Source organism: Pogona vitticeps, chromosome 13, assembly GCF_051106095.1.
Source record: "Pogona vitticeps strain Pit_001003342236 chromosome 13, PviZW2.1, whole genome shotgun sequence".
Taxonomy (NCBI): domain Eukaryota; kingdom Metazoa; phylum Chordata; class Lepidosauria; order Squamata; family Agamidae; genus Pogona; species Pogona vitticeps.
The window spans coordinates 12,708,565-12,730,014 of NC_135795.1; the positions used below are offsets into that span (position 1 = coordinate 12,708,565).

Below are 21,450 nucleotides of genomic sequence, written 5' to 3' on the forward strand. Positions count from 1 at the left end.
CCCTGGAGTGCCTCCTTTGCAGGAGCTCAAGTTCTCTTGACTCATTCACCATTCATTCATTCATTCATTCATTCATTCATTCATTCATTCATTCATTCATTTATTTATTTATTTATTTATTTATTTATTTATTTATTTATTTATTTGTGTGTTTGATTGATTTGTATACCACCCACCTGGTATCAAAGGCCACTCTGGAAGGTTTACGACAAAATGAGGACAGTAATCAACAACATTTAATTACAACAGAGTAAACATCAACATAATGGAAAGAATAAACATATACTAAACATTATACTATAAAAAAATACTGTTACCCAAAATTTAAGGAAACAGTTTTCTAAGTCCCCGGGGTCAAACTCTGGCAGCAGATGTGGATGAGCCAGCTGAGATACAACTCACTTTTAGTCAAGAAGTAAGTCAGCTGGGGAATTCTCTTAAGGCAGAGAAGACCCCGAACACAAAACAGAAGATACATTTATACATTTCAAACAAAGAGTCATAACAACTTACAGTGATTGGTTAAAATCTGCTCAAAAATTGGATCCTTTCTCCTATTACTAGTAGGCATCCTTCAGTCTCGAGAGACTATGGTAACGTGCTCTGTATGGAGGTCTTGGAACAGTGTCTAGTGTGGATGAGAAGGCCAATTTGAGAGTGACAATCCCTTCCACACTGAAGACAAATCCAATCTGTCCCCTGTCCAGCTCCCTGGTTTTGCTGGTTTCAGGTCTGCCTCTTTGCCTCGGTCTGCTGGGCAAGGGTCTCTTCAAATTGGGAGAGGCCGTGATGCACCGCCTGCCTCCAGGCTGGACACTCAGAGGTCAAGGTTTCCCATCTGTTGGGGTCCGTTCCTAAGGCCTTCAGATCCGGCTTGCAGATCTCCTTGTATCGCAGCTGTGGTCTCCCTCTGGGGTGATTTCCCTGCACTAATTCTCCATACAGGAAATCTTTTGGAATCCGACCATCAGCCATTCTCACGACGTGCCCAAGCCAATGTAGTCATCGCTGTTTCAGTAATTATGCATGCTGAAAATTCCAGCTCGTTCTAGGACTACTCTATTTGGAACTTTGTCCTGCCAGGTGATACCAAAAATCCGTCAGAGACAACGCATATGGAAGGTGTTCAACTTCCTCTCCTGCAGTGCACAAAGGGTCCAGGACTCACTGCAGTATAGGAGTGTGCTCAGGACTCCTATTGGTCCCCACATTATTAATTCCCTGATCAATTGGTCCCAAGACACGCCCCCCCCCAATAGACTCTAAATACACTAAATTCCTCGCCTCTTCATTTCCTGAGGTGGTTATTCCTTCCCTTTGCTGCTTATTTTCTCCTAATGTTACTCAATAGCTTGTTTCTTGATGATTGCAATAGGACGTCTGTCTTTCATTATGCGTATATTATGTACCTTTGGTCAAGGCACCCCGAGGTATCTGTCAAGATGTGTGAAATGGCACGTCCCCCTTTCCCTAAATTCTTCAGTCTTTGTGTTTTTGCTTATTTTCTGGCTTCCTAAGTGTTTCTAAGACCCCTTAAATTTTATCCCTCAGGGGTATCGATACAACATAAAACATTTAATAGAAGCAGTCAAGATGGCAGAATCACTAGCTTAGGAGCTGGTAAGTACTCGGAGTTCTGTAGATGGAGCATTCCGGAAGGCCCGTCTGAATGACCAGCTTTTCAGCAGCTTCTCAGAGGTAACCAGTGAAGTGGCTAGGTGAATATTGGGCAGATGCCGATTCCAGAGGTGTGGTGAAATCACTGAGAATGCCTGATTCCGGGACTTCTCCTTTTGAGCCTCTTTTGGGGTCGATGTCCTCAACCGTCTAGAGCCTGGGATGTGCGAGTAGGGGAGGCAGATCCCATTGGAAGAAAGTGTTCTGCCAGGTCTTGAGATCCCAAACCGGAAATTCACGACCTTTCTGTTTGTGTGCAACAGAAAGGGCTCAGTACACCCAGTCCCCACTTATGAACCCCCAGAGAGATGACACGGGAAAGTGAGGGAGGAGATGAAATAGCTGGTCCTTCCTGACCCACCCTCAATTCTGTCAACCAGAAAGAGGAGACTGAGCAGAGGTGGCTGCTTAAAGCTTTTATCTAGGAAACATCAAGAGACAAATCTTCTGCAGTATTCCAAGGGTGAACAAACAAACAGAGCCACTCTACGGTTGATGTGGGTGGAAGGATATACCACAAATAGCAAATTCAGTGTGTCATGAAGCTGTGGCAAACTGTGAGCTGCTTAATTTGATATTACCAGCCCAAATCCTGTTAGCTGAACTCAATGGTGTAACTTAATCTTCCTATGCTATATAGCTCTGTGGTTTAGATACAGTCGTGCCCCGCTGGACGATTATCCCGCTCTACGACAAATCCGCTTTACATTGACGTTTTTGCAATTGCAAAATGATGTTTTAAATCATTTTTTTCCGCTGTGCGATATTTGGTTCCCTGTTTAGGGAACAGATTTTCGCTTTACGACGATCAGCAAACAGCTGATCAACAGGTTTCAAAATGGCTGCCGGCTGAAGAAAATGCCCCCCCGCTGTTTTCTAGGATGGATTCCTCACTTTACAAGCACCGAAAATGGCCGCCGTATTGAGGATCTTCACTGGACAAGCAGGTATTCCGCCCACTGGAACGCATTGAACGGTTTTCAGTGTGTTTAATGTTTTTTAAAAATTTCATTTGACGACATTTTCGCTCTACAGCGATTTCGTTGGAACGAATTGACATCGTCAAGCGAGGCACCACTGTATCTGGCTGTGGAGCCAGATGTTGGGAGTTTGATGCCCTACTGTGCCTCCTTGGCATGGACTGGACTCCCTGATCCATAGGCCCCTTCCAGCTCTGCCATTCAAAGATTATTAAATCTCCATAGGGAAGAGCCACACGTTGAGAACTCAGCATAGGAATTTGCTGTCATGTGCATGACTTAGTGCAGAACAGCAAATGCCTGTGCTGACTTCTTTGTTATGTCATGTGCCATCAAGTTGGACCAGCTTATAGTGACCCCAATATGGCTTTCAAGGTAACTGAGATATTTAAGGAAGTTTTTTTTACCAGTTCCACGCCCCCAATGTGTTTCCAAGGCTGAGCTTCAAACCCAGGCCTCCAGAGTCATAGTCCCTCACTCTGTCCACTACACCACACCAGGTATATGCCGACTTCATACCTTGAGGCTGTTTGCCACAGAGAGTTATACCAATTCTATCATGCTTATGTAAAAACGTAATAGGATTCAGGGCATTGTGACTTTTTAAATGCCAGCATGAGAGACCTCCACAAAATGGCCATGATGCTGTACTACCTCAGGTCGTACTGCTATGAGAAGTGAAGCACTGGACAGAATTGTGGGATACTCTGCCTCCTGAGGCCAAGTCACTTGGCTATCTTTGAGTAACTGACAGAGTACCTTGAATATCTTTGGGTAATACTCAGCATGGGGCACAATTTCCAGCTGAGCCTCAAGCAACCAAATATCGTCTGGAAAAGAGATTGCAGGAAAGGAGAGAGAAAGAGAGAAAGCGAGAGACTGAGGAGATTTTAAAAAATACAGTGACATCACAGTTACATAAATAATCCTTCTTGGAATAAAAATGCTGATTTAGTAAATTTAGACATCACTTTTCCTGTGGGAGAATGTTAGCTTCCTGGATTCTCCCATTTAAGCTGGAAAAGGCATGGATAACTGTGGAGAGTCCACAGTGGGTGACAACAGCATGTAAAAAAGCCCATCTGTTTTTGGAATTCTATTTCCTTTTTAAACTCATATTTTGTGTGCAGGTGTTTTAATATTGTAATTGATTGTATTTTTAATTGCTATATCTCTTGTTTTTTAAAATTCTATGGAAGCTGTGTTGGGTCCCTCTAGAGAGGAAAGGCAGGATAAAAATAAAATATAATGGTAGTCCAGCATTCTTGATTGTAGCTCGGGCTTTTGGGAGTTGCAGCTCAACAACATTTCATGGGCTGCAGCCGTCCATCATTGGCTTTCAGTGTTTTATTAATGAAGAGTTCACAACTCATAAATACCACGCAACAGGAGCCTTGCTGTTGTTGTATTCAGATGGACTTTGGACTATCCAAAAGAGAGAAAAACATGCACAAATGGAAGGTCTGTAAGCTGTAGAAAACTATGCACGCGCCACCCAAAATTTGGAAATTTAAGAAATGGAATAATGAATGATTCCAAATACTTCCACTTTGCAGACATAGTGCAGGAATTCAGGAGTTGAAAACCTGGGGGAGAATGTCAACAATTTCTACCGTCCTGATGTCTTCTTTGAAATTTCAAGGCATCTTCTCCTTGTTCTTGGCCTAGAAGAGGCTGAATGTCATCACCTCCATTCTGAATCTAGTGGTGGCAATTCTAAACTATTATGTTCGTATTCCCATATTGTGGTGGTTCCCAATCTTGGGTAACCCAGGCATTCCTGGACTGCAGTTCCCAGAAGCCTTCACCACCACCTATGTTGGCTGGAGTTTCTGGGAGTTGTAGTCCAAGAATACCTGGGTTAACCAAGGCTGGGAACCACTGCCATATTGGAAGTAACCAACATAAAATAGCAGATGTCAGAAGGTTGATTTATTTGGAAACACTCAGTTGAAGCTATTTTCCTGCCCATTCCAGTTTCCTTAGTATACTTCTTTGGATTTTTCCAGCAGGCGTCTTGGGCAGCTCTTGTACAAACTCAACCTGTGTTGGGGAAGCAAAAAGATTTTCTGACTTTTACGTACTCTTGTGCCAGTTCAAAGCTTCAAAGAGCTTACACTTCACTTATTTTATGGATTTGCTGGTTTCATTCCTATCCCTACCACAACTCTGGAATAATGCTTTAGCACTAATGTCAAAATCATCACGTTTGCCTGAAACAAGCAAATACAGTAGATGCCTCTAGTCTTCTAAAAAAGAACATTTTTACAGTACTAACGTTTTAAGCATATTTTTAAAAAAATTTACTTTGAGAAGATCAGAGGCATCAGTTTGTTTGTCTCTTTACTGCAGAAGTAACAACTTCAATATTAACACAGGCTCCTGCATGGGCAGGAATAATAAAAGATTACAATAGACCTTTGAGACAGGTCAATCTGAAAGTCTGAGCGTGGTCCAAGTTTGCCCACTGCATCCCACGCTCTCCCAAACCTCTCTACAACAGTACCTCTAAAGCCCTCTACAGCTTTGGGCCAGGCTACCTGAAGGACCGTATCTCCCTAGATGTGCCTTCTCGGTGATTAAGATCAGCAGAGGAGGCCCTCCTCTCGGTCGCATTGCCAGCACAAGGACAGCTGATGGGGGACACGGGAGAGGGCCTTCTCGGTGGCAGCTCCCAGGCTATGGAACGCTCTCCCTCGGGAGATCAGATCTTTTTTATCCTTCTGAAAAAAGCTAAAGACCCATCTCTTCAGGCAGGCTTTTAACAATTACAACTGGATCCCTGAACCCCATTTTAGCAGATAATTTTAATCTTTTTCATGTTTTCATTTTATTTTAAATCATATATTGTTTAATTTGTCTTTTATTATTTAACTTATTGTGTTTTTAATTGTGTGAATTTTAATGCTGTGCGTCCCTTGTTGGGAGAAATGCAGCATACTACTACTACTACTACTACTACTAAATGATGATGATGATGATGATGATGATGATGATGATGATGATGATGATGGTGGTGGTGGTGGTGGTGATGATGATGATGATGATGATGATGATGATGATGATGATGATGATGATGATGATGATAATAATAATAATAATAATAATAATAATAATAATAATAATAATAATAATAATAATAATAATAATAATAATAATAATAATAATAAACCAACATCTTAACCGTGACACAACCCAGTAGAAACGGGCACAAATCTGGATTGTTGGATCATGCAGAATTATTGTACTGACACTGCAGGTGCCATGTGGCCCCATACTCCCCCCCTCCAGTTGGATTCCCCCACTCACCAGCTAGTGCACGCTGTGCTCCTTCTCCTCTTCAGTCACATCACCAGTTGCAGTAGGCGCACACAATGTCCTTCTCCTCTAGCAGCTGCCCTCTCAGATGAGGAGGCGGGGCAGGGATGGCTGAAGCACTGCCTTTAAGTGGGCAACTGCTGGAGGAGGCAGAGAAGGGAAGTCTGTGCTACTGCCACAACTGGTGAGATGACCGAAGAGGAGGAGGGGTAGAGCATGCACACGCTGGTAATTGGGGGAATCTGGCTGGGGGTGGGTGCAGAACAGGACCATACAGCAGTTGTGGTACCAGTATGACAATCAGATTCATTCCTATCTCTACAACACGGCCATCATCAATTTATTCAGGTCAACAGCGTCTTACAACCAAACAAAAAATGTAACTTTTTCGAAAGTGCGAGTCGAACCACTCTACAATCCCATCAAATAATGTGGGAAGAGCCCTGATGTGTCAGCTCTCTCTGGTACAATAGCCAAACATACATCCTAAATAATTCAATAGGTAAATGAGGAAAATAACTTTGATTTTCCAGTGTGATCCTCCATACTGATCCAATGCAATTTTCCTGCTCAGGAGAGGAAAAATACTTGCCTTTCTAGGATACTTGTAGGGAGCAGTGACCTTTTTCACATGATCTTGGAGTTCCTTGATTAATTTTTCGGGATCATGTGATGAAAAGGCAGGAGACAAAATGACAAAAGCTTTCACTACCTGTTGAATAAGAATGATATGCATTCTGAGAAAACTCTGAGAAAATGTAGGTCTTTGATACAATTGGGTTCTTAGCACATTGGTATATTAGTTATTTGGGTATATTGGTCTACTGGCTATTGTGACCCAAGACATATGAGATCTGCAACAAAATGTGGTGGAGTGATCCTGTTGAGGGTTCCAGACAGGTGGCTCACCAGCCAGCCAATCAATCACAACTCTTTCCAAGACTCTTCATAGGATTTATCCAGGAAAGGCAAACAACAACAACAACAACAACAACAACAACAACAACAACAACAACAACAACAACAACAAAACCATGCAAGATTGTCAAAATTCAGCACAGAAATTATAACAATCTTGTACAGAGTGGTGTTTCATCTGCCCTTCCTGTGCAGGATTCCTTTGGAAAGGGCAGAAGAGACACCACACTGTACAGGATTGTTACAATTCCTGTGCTGAATGGAATATTTCCTACACAGGAGTCACTGACAAGGCCATGAACAGAGTGATAGTCCCCCCAGTTATGGTGAGTGGTGTTGAGTATATTCATTTGAATTATAGCGTTCCCACACCTCACAGATGTTCACATAAATTAGCCTATGCAATTTTATGCAAAATAATGTCCTCTTTTTTTTCTACTATGCATTTCCTCTCATTTTTGGTGATGAATTAAGTTGCCATCCTAATTCTGAGTGGGTCTTTTAATGTCTACAGTACAATGTTTGGGCACGTCCAGACGAAATGACTGAAGACAAAAACTGATGAGAGGGCAACTTTGCAATGAGGAAGCGGTAAAAAGTTCTACCCATACAGACATCTTTTTCTAAAGCTTCAGAGCAAACCAATCAACGTACGAGTGAATTTTGCTCCTTGCCTGAAGACCAATCATTGAACAAATGTTAGGGAATTTGCAACCTATCAAGAGTGAAACCTCCTGGTAGGAAACACAAATCTCCCCATAATTGGTAAGAAACTTATTTTATTTTATTTTATTTTATTTTATTTTCAAATTTTGCACCTGGTCCTGAATCGACTTGATTACCTCGCCTCTGACAGGATCTGGGCTGCTGACAACAGCAGATTCAACCACGGCCGGGTGTTCTATTAAAGCACTTTCCACTTCAAAGGGTCCGATACGATATCTAAGGAGACAATGGGATCGTTTCTCGGGAGCTTTTGAACAGAACAGAGAGCAAACAAATAAGACAACCAAACCCGAGTCTAGTGAACTTACCCAGCGGAATTAATGACATCATCCAATCTTCCAACAAACCAAATATAGCCATCTTCGTCTTTAGTTGCTCGGTCTCCAGTGATATAAAACCCTCCACGTTCACTGGCTGCTGTTTTCTCTGGGTTGTCCTGGGAAGAATTAAAACATGATTCTACACAGGCATTTTGTCTGTGGCTGCTAATCTGTCTACTTTGGGCATTGTCTCTCTGCCCCCCTCCACCCATTGCAGGGATCCCATGTCCTGCCATCTGCCACTTTTGTCACCTGCATACCTGTCTTCCCCATCTGGCCCCAATCCTTCACTATTGCCCCCCAAGGAAGAAGAAAATAATGAGGTCAGGACTCTCCCCTGGAAGGCAAAGGTAGGAGATACTACAGGATGGGAGCAGGCCTTTGGCAGGGGCGTGGGGCTCAGCCTGTGCCCCCCCAAGGCTTGCACCAGACAAACAGTTTTGCCATTCCTTACCCTGCCTGCTGGGAAAGTATCCCTTTCATAGCACAGAATAAGGAGAGCGCTAAGAGCAAAGTCCATGGGAAGGCTAAAGACCTGAATAAAATCCCGGCACTGTCACCAGCAACGTATATTGCAAAATGAAACATAAGCAAGCTAACAAGTGTCGCTCAAAGGCACGTGAAAAGTAATGCTTACTAGGTAGGATGAGAACAGACAAAAGGGCCGCTTGGGTTCGATTCTGATTGCAATATCCCCTTCTTCCCCTGGAGGCTGAATCTTGCCCTCGGCATCTAGGATCTGATGAACAAACAAATAAAAGCAAAAACAAACCAAAAGCAAACCAGAATATTATTTATTTATGTATTTATGTATTTATGTATTTATGTATTTATTTATTTATTTATTTATTTATTTAATCAGATTTATACCCCGCCCATCTAGACCAAGAACAGAGTAAAGCAATGATGATGAGGGATATATAGTTTCAGTGGATCAGTGCTAATTTCAAAAGTGTTTCTATATCTGGAACTGCTAGATAGCTCAGTGGTTTAGACATCCAGCTGTGGAGCCAGAGGTTGGGAGTTTGATTCCCCCACTGTGCCTCCTTGACAGGAGCTGGATCCAATGATCCATAAGGTCCCTTCCTGCTCCACAGTTCCAAGATGATGCTGATGATTTGAAAACCAATGAAAATCCAAAAGGTCACTTACAGTGGTGCCTCGCTAGGCAATTACCCCGCATGATAGTTTTTCGCTAGACATTGACTTTTTGCGATCGCTATAGCGATTCGCAAAACAGTGATTCCTATGGGGGAATTTCTCTGGACAATGTTTGGTCCCTGCTTCGCAAACCGATTTTCGCTAGACAATGATTTTGTGCTTGCAAAACAGGTGTTTTCGGGACTTAAGCTTCGCAAGACAGTTATTTAAACAGCTGATCAGCGGTTCGCAAAGCGCCTTTCCTATGACCGATCTTCGCTAGACAACGACGATTCTTCCCCATTGGAATGCAGGTTTCAACAGGTTTCAATGCATTCCAATGGGGAAATGCTTTTTACTAGACGATGACTCCACTAAACAGCAATTTCAGTGGAATGGATTATCGTCTAGTGAGGCACCACTGTAGTTCTCAGTGGCATCCGTTCTCCATTCATAGTTGCACAGAATGAAAATTGAACAGGAAGGAGGAATGGGGCTACTGTACCCCTCTTCCTCATCTGTCTAATCGACAGAAACATAAAATACCCAAAGGGGTTTCACTTGTGTGGAGAAATGGGGCTACACACTCAGGTTGCCTCCGTTGCCAATGGAAAACCCATTAAATTCTGTGGAATAAAGCGAACCACAAGACTAGGAAGCTGCCGCTGAATTTTAAAGATGCCAGGGTGTGCCTAGCCTGGCCCCATCCGTTGTCAAATTTTTCACATACGCAGCCCGGGACATGCAGAGACTCTGAAAAAGCCTGAACTTACTCTTGAGACCTTTACTGTCTGTTCACTATAGACATAACTGAGAAATAGTGAAATGTGCCTTGTACAAAAACAGGTTTTATTTCCATATATCCCCTACGTAGCACAAAAATGACAACTCTTCTAGTTGCTATTTTCAGTTTTGTTGGGCTTTGGAAGATGTACCCTGGACAGACTATTTCACTATATCCTAGTCAAGTCCCAGACCCACCCTATTATATTGCCATATTGTTTCCTGCTGACCTACAGGGAGGGATCTTTGAAAATTAACCAGCAGTTCTCTGATTTCCTTACATGTGTTTTGCATTTCATAGGAGATTTTGCACAAATAATGCGAAGAGTGGGCTTTGTGAAAATTGTGGAGACCCTGATGAGGGAAAATGGCCTGGAGGTGAGGAATTGTGTGGGGCCTGAAAATTCATTATCCACCTATCTCACTGGATAAAGACAGGATGAATTAAGAAGAATGAAGAATCCATTATGTATTTTTTTACACCCCTACCTGGACATCGTAAGGTGGAGATGCCTTTCCCAAGGAGCCAGGTTTAATTTTCATTCCTTTTGCATTAGAACATATTGTTACCTGCAACAGAGAGAAGGAGAAGCACAGATTAATGAGATTTCAATTGATTTCCAAGTGGGATGTGTAGGACTTTTTGCAACCTCGCATGCTGCCTCTAGCAGGTTTGGCTGGGAGGGACCTTTCTGGAACGGAGTGACTATCAATCTATCCAGCAGTAATCAATTTTTCCTTCCCTGCCTCTGAGTTCAAAGAGAACTCCAGCCAGTTTGTTTTTTTTAATACGAAGGACGAAAAAAACAGGTAAATATTCATCCCTTTGTATTCGTGGAGATCTCTGGAACCCACAAATATGGATCGTTGAATATTTACCAAATTGGCTATATTTGTTGGAAAAAGCAATCCGTTTTTATATTCGTCCCCGTCTTTAATTTCTATTTACTGTCAAAAGTTAATTTTTAAGGCATTTGGAAAGGAACTTTTCTAAGTAACAAGAAAAAATATTTTTATAGCATCTTCTGCCTTTTCAGGAGTATTTTCACTAGAATTACCACTAGAATTGGCACTAGGGCATAACAGATATAATTCTCCTATATTTTTTAAGCCTGATGACACCAGCTCAATCTTCTAGTGGCAAAACAGTGCAGTAAACTATTTTTGGGGTGGGACAAGGGTAAAGATGGTGACATGGTTAGCCCTTAATGAATAATGCAACAAATTTATTTTAAAAAGTAATCATCATCATCACCTTAGACCTGCAGAACTGGAGTGGACTCTATGGATGGGGAATCCTAACCTCTAACTAAACTACCAGGCTATGCAGCAGCCAACTGTCCCAATTTTGATCCCATTCATGTGCAGCTCTCCTTAGTCTAAATTCTAAAGTGATCGTGCCAGATATATTTGTGGAAAAACAAAAGCACACAGACGTACTGTTTCCGTTTGTCCGTATCCTTCATAGATGTCCAGTCCGGTTTGTCTCTTCCAGCGCTCAAACACTTCAGGGTTGAGGGGCTCTCCTCCGGTCACACAATGCTTCAGGCTCATGAATTTGTAGCTTAAGAAGAAATGATGGCAACAAGGAAGGTTATAGGCCTCTCTGCTATAGGCAGGTGACCTTCGGATTTCTTCTCCCATTTTCATAAGCTCTTGAATGATGCGAGATTGTGTGTCTCTTAAACCTCACAAATAAGAGATGGGCATGAACCACCAAACGGGCGGTCCATGCCCATCTCTACACACAAACCACACTGCCACCATATTATGCCAAACACAACCTGCAGACTTCTGCATTTCAGACTGTGCAGTGCATACGGTAAAACCCCCAAAATTATGGAATGATTCGAAGGATAGCTTGGGCTAAACGTCTGTGAAAGAGACTGTCTGTTTTCCTGGTCTTCATAAAGCAATTGTTTGATATGCTAAAGGGTCCTTTTCATACATAATTAGCACACATTTGTTAATACAAACCTGTGCACATCTACTTAGAGGTAAATCCCACTATGGTTAATGGGGCTGCTCCATTATTTGCCAGTGTGTTGTAAAACACAACATGCTGTCACATACATATGCTAGAAAGCTTGACAACATTATTGTTGTTATTTTTACTACAATTCTTAGGTTACTTTGGGGGGGGGAATTTTATTTTTTTCAACTGAAATCCTAATTACATTGGCTGGATTGTAGTCCAAGATCCTCCCATGCTCAGGGTGCAGGAATTAAACATATACAGTGGTGCCTCGCAGAACGAGCGCACCATAGAGTGATGAATTCGCTCTACGGTGACGCTTTTTCGATCGTGATGCGATGGCCCCAATGGGCGAAAATCACAGAGCGAAGGTCGGTAAGTGGTTCGCTTACCGATCTTCGCTTTGCGACCCGCGGAGCAGCTGTTCCGTGGCAACAAAATGGCCACCGGAACAGCCGAAATGGCCGCGTGCAGCGTTTTCGCGCCCTCGTTAAGCGAGGGGAGGGCGCGAAAATGGCTGCCGGCCATTGAAAAACTTCGCTGAACGGTGAGTAAATCAGCCGATTGGAACGCATTAAACTAAGTTTAATGCATTCCAGTGGCTTTTTTCTTACTGCTCAGCGATGTTTCACACAGCGAGGGTTAATCTGGGACGGATTAACCTCGCTGTGCGAGGCACCACTGTATTTATATAACTATATGGATGAATACTGTATATGATATTAGAAATTCAATTCTTAAAAAACCTCTGGTTTATGAATGTGGGATATTGTGTTTCTGCATCTACGATTCAGAATGTCAGGAAATGGCCCAGTATCACTGCACAATATAATGGCCACATTGCCAGCAGGAAAAAGGATGCCAAGCTTTACGTAGCATTGGCAGCCTGAATGTTGACGACACCCATGGCAGCTGTCAAGATGGTCTACAGGATGCCCTCTTGTGCTCACTACCCTTCACAAAGTGAGACCATGCAGGGATAAATCCCAGAAGCTGACTCCTTTTTTTCCCATCAGTTACCCATTTCTCACCAGAACACAAAGCAATTGTCAGGGCTGTTTTTCAACAAGTGTGAACAGCTATACTCTTTTTAAAAAAATCGTAGACTTGAAAACCCTTTGACCAAAGGTCCCCAAATTTGGCACAGATCCAGAACAGATTTTCTGCTCTATCTGTCCCAAATTCATTGCTGATCCAAGATGCAGTTTCATATCATTTTTGTCTGGGGCACACACACACACCCTTTTTTATTGAGTTGGCTTAAAGCCTGCTGAATGCTGCTCCCGCACAAAATATTCACTGCATGCTTGTGCAGCAAAATATACTCATGTAAGTGTTATTTTAACTGGCGTCTGCAAGAGATCTACTGAAGGGCTAAAGATCTAGAGAAGAAAAAGTAGCCTGAAGAATTTTGAAGATGAAACCGTATGTGTGAAGTGTGATAACCTAGATGCACCACTAGATTGAACTATTAGGATTTTGTACGTCTTTCTACCTCATATGTAGGGACCCTGGGCCAATGAGTATGTTATTAGATCACCGTTCTCCTCACTCCCTGCATGAACCCTGGGTGTGTGTTTGTATGTGCACTAGAGCAGGACTGTAAGAAGTAATGCCAAAATTTCTTGTTCTTGACAATTTTCCAAATCTCTCCATGCTGAGACTGAAACTTTCTCCTGCATCTGGTAGATATCTCACCTTTCTACACAAAAGGGATCCTTCTCTCTCACACACACAAAACACCCTTTGTAACCCATTTTTCTTCATTACAAACTGCCAAAAATTTTTTTTTACAGCTTTATCTCCTTTCTGGAGAATCCCGCACAGGGAAGATATTATTCTGTGTAGAATTGCAACAATCCTGTGCCGAAAGAGGTTTCTTCTGCTCTTTCCATGCCCAGGAAAAATGCCATTCTGTGCAGCAACCATAATAATTCTGTGCAACTTGGCATTTCTTCCATGAAAAAAAAAATCCATGATATTTCCTAAAGGATTTCTCAGGTAGGCAAAAAAAAATCCCCCACAGTGAAGTCTTCCTTCAGGAGAATGTTATTAGTTTTTTTTTTCTGGATTTCTGTTCAAAATAGAGGAACTAGGAAATTTACACCTCTACAGCATCAACAAGACGCACCCACTTCCTTCTCAGTGATCAGATTCCTACAGAGACAGGGGGTGTTGAAGCTGAATCATGAAAAATGTGCATCCAGGAATTTGCACTGATTTTACAAAGGCATTTCTTGGGGTGCAGATGGAGAGCCCAAGACCAAAATAAGATTAGTGATTTAGCAGAGCTAAGAAGTAGCACAACAACTGGGTAGCTTTCCATTATATCAGATAATGATATTATCATTATCTGATATAAGCCAGATGGGGATGATAGGAATTGTAGGCCAACCACTCTGAAAGGTGTCAGGTTTGGGAAGACTGAGAAGGAAGTATACTTGATAAAGAGGGCTAGATCAGTGGTCTGGAAACAGGGGTAAATTACCCCAAATTGGGTAAAAATGGAAATCCTGGGGGTAATGAGCAGAGCCTGCCTCGTAGGATTTTAAGCATAACCTTAACCTTGCTAACGTGTGAAATGAGTGCAGTAATTGGAGTATTCTTTGGCACTTCCCTTCTTTGGGATTGGGATGTAGACTGATCTTTTCCAATCCTCTGGCCACTGCTGAGTTTTCCATTGATGATGATAAAAAAAAGCACACCGGTCTTTGATAATGGGCTGTGGCACCAGGGTGTGTGACATGACCTTTAGCCTGGTTTGTTCCTTTTTGCACACCACACATGGAATGATTAAAGTGGTAGGAAACGCCCACCCCCAACTCTGTGTTGGCTGTCTGTAGCAAGCATGTCATTGCTAGCACAAATCTGGCAGCCACTGATGATGATTAAATCCTCTGCGAGCTAGCAAAAATGTAATGCAACTTGTTCGGCACGTTGGACACCTTACTACTCCCTATACCACCCCATGGCTGGAGTCCAATGTGTTCCAGCAAAAATAGTGCACATCTTTATTAAATTTGGTGCATCCTGCTAGTTTGGTACACAGCCTGTGTAGATTCAATAATATTTTGAATTCAAATAATGTATGATTTCCTTCCTTTCAAATCAAGGGGGTAATGTTGGCATATATAAATTTTTTGGGGGGTAAAAGGTTAAAAAGTTCCCTGACCCCTGGGCTAGATGGAGGAAGCCAAGCTCAGAAAAACCACTGCCTACCTGTCTTGTGTCTTACCTTCGTGTATCCATGCCCTTAGAAATGTGACCATGCATTTATGGTCCAAGCTACCTGCTGAGGCAGTACCTGGTGGCATCGTGCTGAACCAACATCCGGTAAGCAGTGGGAGCGGTACAGAAAGTGGTGATGGGGTATCTTGCAAGGGTCTATATGGAGAAAAGGATGTTAAAGTCATTCCCTGCATCCCCAAATGTGGCTTAGGAACATGGTGGCTGAAATCGAGCAGAGAGACCTATGCAACGTAATGCTGATCACTTCATCACCTTGGATGGTTTGTTCAGAATCAAAGCATTTCCAACCCGAACCCCCACTCCCGCAGGTCCTAAGGTTCCCTTCAGATCCCTCTCATCATAGTGTAGCCCCTGGAAGTCAAAGGTGGGAGGGAAGTCCTTAATTTCTGGAAATTGCTGCCTGTAGTAAAATCATGCCAGCAGCTGTGATTTTTGGAAGTGAGAGACATTCGCCCCGCCCCTCTCGTGGCCTCCAAGAGCATCTCCATGACGAAAGCAGTGCCAGGGGAGCAAATCCGTCCAAATTTCAGTCAGGTCAGAAAATGTAGGTTTCTGAAAACCTGCCATGACTGATGACATCACCGTCTTATTTGTTTTACACTAAGGTATTTCAGCGAAGATTTGCCAATACTAAAGCATGAGGAAGAATCCCTTTTACTGGGTAAATGACGTATGTAGTTGTATACAAGGAATAAAATATATAGTATGGTACGGAATTTTGTACCAAGAACCAATAGGAAGAAATAACAAAATATGGATGATTTGTGTTTTTTAGAAAATGCAAGATCCAGCGGGGGGGGGGGGAGGAGAATGTGAGGAATGTCATTTGAAAATATACAGTGTTGCATATGTATAAAAGAAAGAAAGCTTCTTAATCATACTGTTTAAAATTTTAAAATGCTTCTCATTAAATGTTTTGGCAACAGCCCTCCTAGAAATAATAGAGCATAACAGCTCTGTTGGTAGATCACTCCACATGATCTCCAGATTTCAGTGATATGGGCGGAAGGTCACCCTATAGAAATTATCTGTTCGTGCAGGTGCAGGTTTTCTTGACCAGATCAGAAAATGTCAGGGATTGAAGATGGGACCCTTGCATGCAAAATATGTGATCTATATCTTAGGGAGCGACTAGACAGAGAAATGTGGAGCAATCTAGGTTGCATTTTATCTCTTATCTTTGGTGCAATTTAGCCTCTTATCTTTGGTGCAATTAATTTTATCTCACGCTTGTGTGATCCTTCCATGAACACAGGAGATGTTTCTTCTCTCATGAGAAGGATCCAGACAGCATTTCAGATTGCTCCAATTTCTCCCCCTTTTGAATATTGCTCCCCCTCCACTACCCACTCCTTTCCTCATTTTTTGTTGCGGCTGTCATTCCACTTCCCTTTTTTGTTTAGTAAGTGATATAGCGCTACAGCAATACATCAATTTAGCACGGATCCTTTTATCTGAAATAGTACTGTGTCACTTAGGATGACTTTTTTTTGAAATTGTGAGAAGTAGAAAACTTTAAAGAGGGTTTCCTCACCATCCTTCTATTGTCACAACTCACTGCTGTGTCACAGAGTTGCTACCAAAGAGAACACTGCTCACAACTCTATTTGAAAAGAAATTAAGCAACCACACAGAATGAAATAATCAGAAGTGTTCCCAATCACACCAGATAAACTGAAGCCCTAGCGCTGTGCCAGAGAGGAGCAGAACAGCTCACGAAAGGGGCAGGATGGGTTGCTCCTACTGAAAACACATGTGCTCCCCAGAAAATTTTGTTGTTGTTTAGTCGTTAAGTCATGTCCGACTCTTTGTGACCCCATGGACCAGAGCACGCCAGGACTTCCTGTCTTCCACTGCCTCTCGGAGTTGGGTCAAATTCATGGTGGTCGCTTCGATGACACTGTCCCAGAAAATAGGGCAAACCAAATCTCACCAAAAGTGAACCAAATTATGAGCTACAGTACGTCCTTTCTGATCAACTCCCTAACTATAGACATTCTTTTAAAGAAGACCTGCTATCCCGTCTGCACATGGTGGCCTCTTACATCCAGTATGACTTTGGGTTCAAAGTGTGGCAGGTGATGGACAAAGACACACGATCCAAGGATCCATGGTGCAAACACACTACTCCAGGCTGATTTGACCCATCCTGTGTCTGATGTATTCCAGAATATATCCGAAGGGCTAAGGTCCATCCAGCGCCTGTGGAGGAGAAAATAATGTATCTGCCGTCATTTGCAGACTCCAGACTGAAGAGTCCTGGAAAGTAGGTTTCATGATGACACAGCAAACAAGTCCATGCAGAGGAATTAGATCCCAGAAGAAAAATTTATTGTAAGGGCTTCCTTCCTGCTTTGCATACACAGAGATAAATTTTGACATGTTGGCTAATGGTCCCCATAGCCACATCCTTATGGCCGAGATGGTGAAAAAGGGCCATGCTTCTGGGGTGTTCTAGGATTGTAGTGCAAAACAACAGCAGCTACAACATCCCTTTCCCCATCTCTGCCCCCCGAGGATTGTAAATGCAGGCAGAGAGATGTAGTCATGCCATGAAACTAGTGTTAGCCGTTTCTATCTGTGCCACCAGTAGGTCTTAGAAAAGTAAGTGGGATTTAATTGCCTGTTCTGCACCAAAACCCTGAAAAAATGCTACAGGGCCAAGTCAGAATGTTGTATTATTAATAGGGAGATGAGTTAATCCCACTCAATTACTGGGAGGGAATGGGGACGTATATGGCAAGCCATACTGTATATCCCAATTAAGGACCTTTGTTTTATATGCCCACTGTTATGTACCCAGAGGTTGAGTTTGCTGCAAAAACCAGATTAGTATCATGGTTTTAGAACAGAGACCGGCAGAGGTGCATCTCTCCAGATGTTCTGCAAATCAGTCAACCCTACCCCAGAGGCACAAGTAATGAATTTTGTTTACCTTCTGGTTTTGTGCAATAAGTAATGTAACTAGTAGTTGAAAGTTTAAGGCGTAACTGGTAACTCTCCAGTTACTTGGATATGACCAGCAAGACCTAGTTGCTTTCCAAAGTTACTTTTAAAGGCATTTAAAGGAACTTTTAGAGGCATTTTGACTGGGGGTTTTTTTAAAGGTGTTTTTTTTTAAAGTTTTTGCTGTTCTCTGATGGATCTAATGGCAACTGAAGTGTTATTTGGTTTTGTTGCTAGTAGTTTTACATGCATCTCCCACGTGTAATATCAAAATTGACCATTAGAGGGAACCAGAGTTTCCCTGTATTTCCCCTGGCCCTTAAGAGACTACATGATGCAGCGATTAAAATGTTGCACCACAGAACCAGGAGACCATGATTGACAATGATCACTTAGCCATGAGACTCACTGGGATAGACCGACCTACCTCACAAGATTGTTTTGAGAGTACAGTGGGGAAAAGAGAGTCGTGTACACCACCTTGAGCTCAGTGGAAGCAAGGCACACTATACATGAAATGACTGACTGACTGAAGTCAGTTTCTTTGGCATTAATAATAAAGAGCGCAACAAATTGTATCCGGAGCCATAAGTAGAATCGGGTGACTAGGGCTTTGACAAAATGTAGAGAGTACATGAATTTGCCACTGGAAGAGTATGAACCAGGCAGGAGGCTTTGAGATTTCTCATAATTTAGCCCCTATAATTCCCCAAGAATTTCCTCACCCAGAATTCTGGGAGCTGCGGCCAAGAAATCTAAGTCCACAGAGGACTTTTCCATCACTCATAGGTTAGCCTCAGGACGTACTGTTTGCATTTGAAGGGGAAAGAACTGGCTAAACTTGAGAGGTACTACAAAGAATTATACGACTAGTTGTTTTTTGAGATGCACCCTTTACACAGTCTAATGGGCAGAAGGGTTACCGGTGCCATAATCTCTGGCTGAAGCAATTCCTGGTGGATTCTGAGAGTAGCCGTGCACGTCTTATTACGTCTAGTAGAAACCTGCCTTTTGGTCTTTGCTGGTAGTACGGTTTAACCCACCCATCCTGTGCAGTAGTACTGCACAGAACCAATACAGCTATTGGGTGCTGAGACCCAGACACGCTTCTCCATCCCTCCTTCTATTTCCCCACATATGTCAATTTCACACAACCTATGTTTAACCCATAAAGGGCATCAAAGCTCTAAGTGCTAAACTAGTTATGATGGTTTGGGGAGTAACAAGCATGAAAATGGCCACCTGGTATGTATAATGCAGCACATTCCATTTAAAAGGGGACCAACCTCTTAAATCCCTTTTGGTGCCCCTGGAATTTAGGCCCTCCTACCAAGCCATACCCTGGCCAGCAGGGCCAGCCCCGAGGAATGCTGGGAGTTGTGGTCCAATGGCACCTGGGCATGAGACTTGGTCCACCCTGGTTTAAAATGTTAGAATGGGAATTGGGAAATCTATGAGCCCTTCCACTAAATTGGGTCACTCTCTTGATGTACCTCACAGGGTTGTTGTGAAGAGAAAGGAAGCCATCATGCATTGGAAGAAAGATGAGATATGGATATTGTTACGGTAACGGTGATGTCATCTGCCCATCATTGATATGGTTGTTTGTCATCTACCAATAGCGTGACGGGAGGTGGGACATAAGAGGGTGGAGCTAGGGTATGTGTCGTGTGAGGAGGCTGTCACAGATATAATTAATAATAAATAGCTAAAATGACTTCCTGTCAGGTTTTGAGCTCAATTCAAGGTGGAAATCATCATCTATAAAGCCCTAAATGGTTTAAGACTTTGATGCCTGTCAGAATGTCTCTCCTATAAAACATCTGCTCTTCTCAGTCCAGGATGTTAAAAACAATGATCCTAAGGGAAGTCAAAAGAACAAACACCTGCAACCAGGCTTTTTCGGTGGTGGCTCCACACCTCAGGAATAAACATCCAGCAGAGGTTCACCAGGTGCCTTCCTTCATAGTCTTTAAGAAGGCAGTAAAAATAGAAGAGTTTAAAGCTGGCTTTTATTAATGATTCTTCCTGTAATGTCCAATGTCATCTTAAATTGTTCATTTATTTAAAGGATAAGTTAGCTAGTCAGTGGTTCTATTGATCAATTGATTTGATTATTGATTTGTATTTGTATATTGTTTATATTTTTATTGTTTTATGTTTTATTGTATTTTGCCAGAGAGTGCATTGCTATAGGGCAGTTTATCCATCCATCCATCCATCCATCCATCCACCCACCCACCCACCCACCCACCCATCCATCCATCCATCCATCCATCCATCCATCCATCCATCCATCCATCCATCCATCCATCCATCCATCCATCCATCCATCCATCCATCCATCCATACCTACCTGCCACTGGCTGTAAATCCAATGCCATAACTGCAGTGGGTATGTTCCACCATTTTGGGTGATCCTGTGCTTCCACTGGTAAAGTAGATGAGCATCGGCTCTTGGCTCTTTGTCTTAACACACTTGTGGTCAGCAGGTGCTTCTCTTAACAACAATCACACCACGTGGCATTGTAAAAACAAACAAACATACAGCAGCATGAATTGGCCTAAAACGAAGCAGATCTATGAACTGTTCAGTCGGTCTTGACTATAGAAGGGTTCTGCTCTTGTGGTTCGAGATAACGCAGCCCAGCTGCCAACTGGAGTGAACGCTCCACCTCCCTTGCCAAGTGGGCTAGAGTGTAAAGATAAGCACTCTAGCTGGGAAATTAATTTGTGCCTTTGAAGGTATCCCCTTTGTGGTAGCCTTTGATCCCTCTCTGAGTCCTAAATGGAAGAATGTTCCTATGGCCCTGCTTCGCAAGACGAATGTTTTCCTTTTTTTGTTCCTGCCTCATGTTTGCTGGTTTTTAAATGTTTTTCTATGATGTTTAAAAAGTTAAAGTTTTTTGACTGAATTTTTAAAAATCATCTGCACAATATATATGGCTTTAAAGAGCACTTAATAAACCCTTTGTAAACCAAATTTGACTTTGTTCTGACTTTTTTGCCCATAGGAACGCATTAATTAGATTTCAATGCATTCCTATGGGAAAACGTGTTTCGCAAGACACATTTTTCGCAAGACAACATTAACCGCAGAATGAATTAAATTTGTCTTGTGAGGCACCACTGTATCCTGATTCAAAAGAGGTGGGGAAGCAGTTGCCCAAAAATCTTTCTAGATCTTTTGCTCTCCCCCGCCCCCATGTAATCTAGCAATTGATTGCAGTCAACTGTTAACAACAGATATACTGAGCAGAATCCAATGGAAAATTTATGCTGGCATAACTTGATCAGGTGCCTAAACTCCAGATGCAGATTGTCACAAGTTAAGAAACAGCACAAGCATTTGCTGTCCTGTGCTGAGTCACATGGCTGGGGTTCTACAGCAAATGCCCAGGCTGACATCTTAATTTGT

At 42.5% G+C, this 21,450-nt stretch overlaps 1 protein-coding gene and 1 long non-coding RNA gene across 4 annotated transcripts in view; one reads left to right on the forward strand and one right to left on the reverse strand.

Moving 5' to 3' along the window:
• Positions 1-3,911: 3,911 nt before the first annotated feature.
• LOC110082182 (acyl-coenzyme A synthetase ACSM5, mitochondrial) overlaps positions 3,912-21,450 on the reverse strand; it is a 43,401-nt gene continuing 25,862 nt past the window's right edge. For 2 of the 3 annotated variants that reach the window (XM_072982560.2, XM_078381233.1), the window contains exons 5-14: positions 20,389-20,532; positions 17,132-17,288; positions 15,142-15,221; positions 11,303-11,426; positions 10,352-10,432; positions 8,577-8,678; positions 7,928-8,055; positions 7,736-7,835; positions 6,568-6,687; positions 3,912-4,700 (exon numbers count right to left, since the gene is read on the reverse strand). In XM_072982560.2, coding sequence (XP_072838661.2) covers positions 4,614-4,700; positions 6,568-6,687; positions 7,736-7,835; positions 7,928-8,055; positions 8,577-8,678; positions 10,352-10,432; positions 11,303-11,426; positions 15,142-15,221; positions 17,132-17,288; positions 20,389-20,532 — 1,123 coding nt within the window. In that variant the 3' untranslated portion in view covers positions 3,912-4,613. The remainder of the gene's footprint in view (positions 4,701-6,567; positions 6,688-7,735; positions 7,836-7,927; positions 8,056-8,576; positions 8,679-10,351; positions 10,433-11,302; positions 11,427-15,141; positions 15,222-17,131; positions 17,289-20,388; positions 20,533-21,450) is intronic. The other variant, XM_078381234.1, reaches the window with a different exon arrangement.
• On the forward strand, positions 6,683-12,072 carry LOC110082184 (uncharacterized). The gene is made up of 2 exons (XR_013539061.1): positions 6,683-7,658; positions 10,164-12,072. It is a non-coding gene; the product is annotated as an uncharacterized LOC110082184 (long non-coding RNA).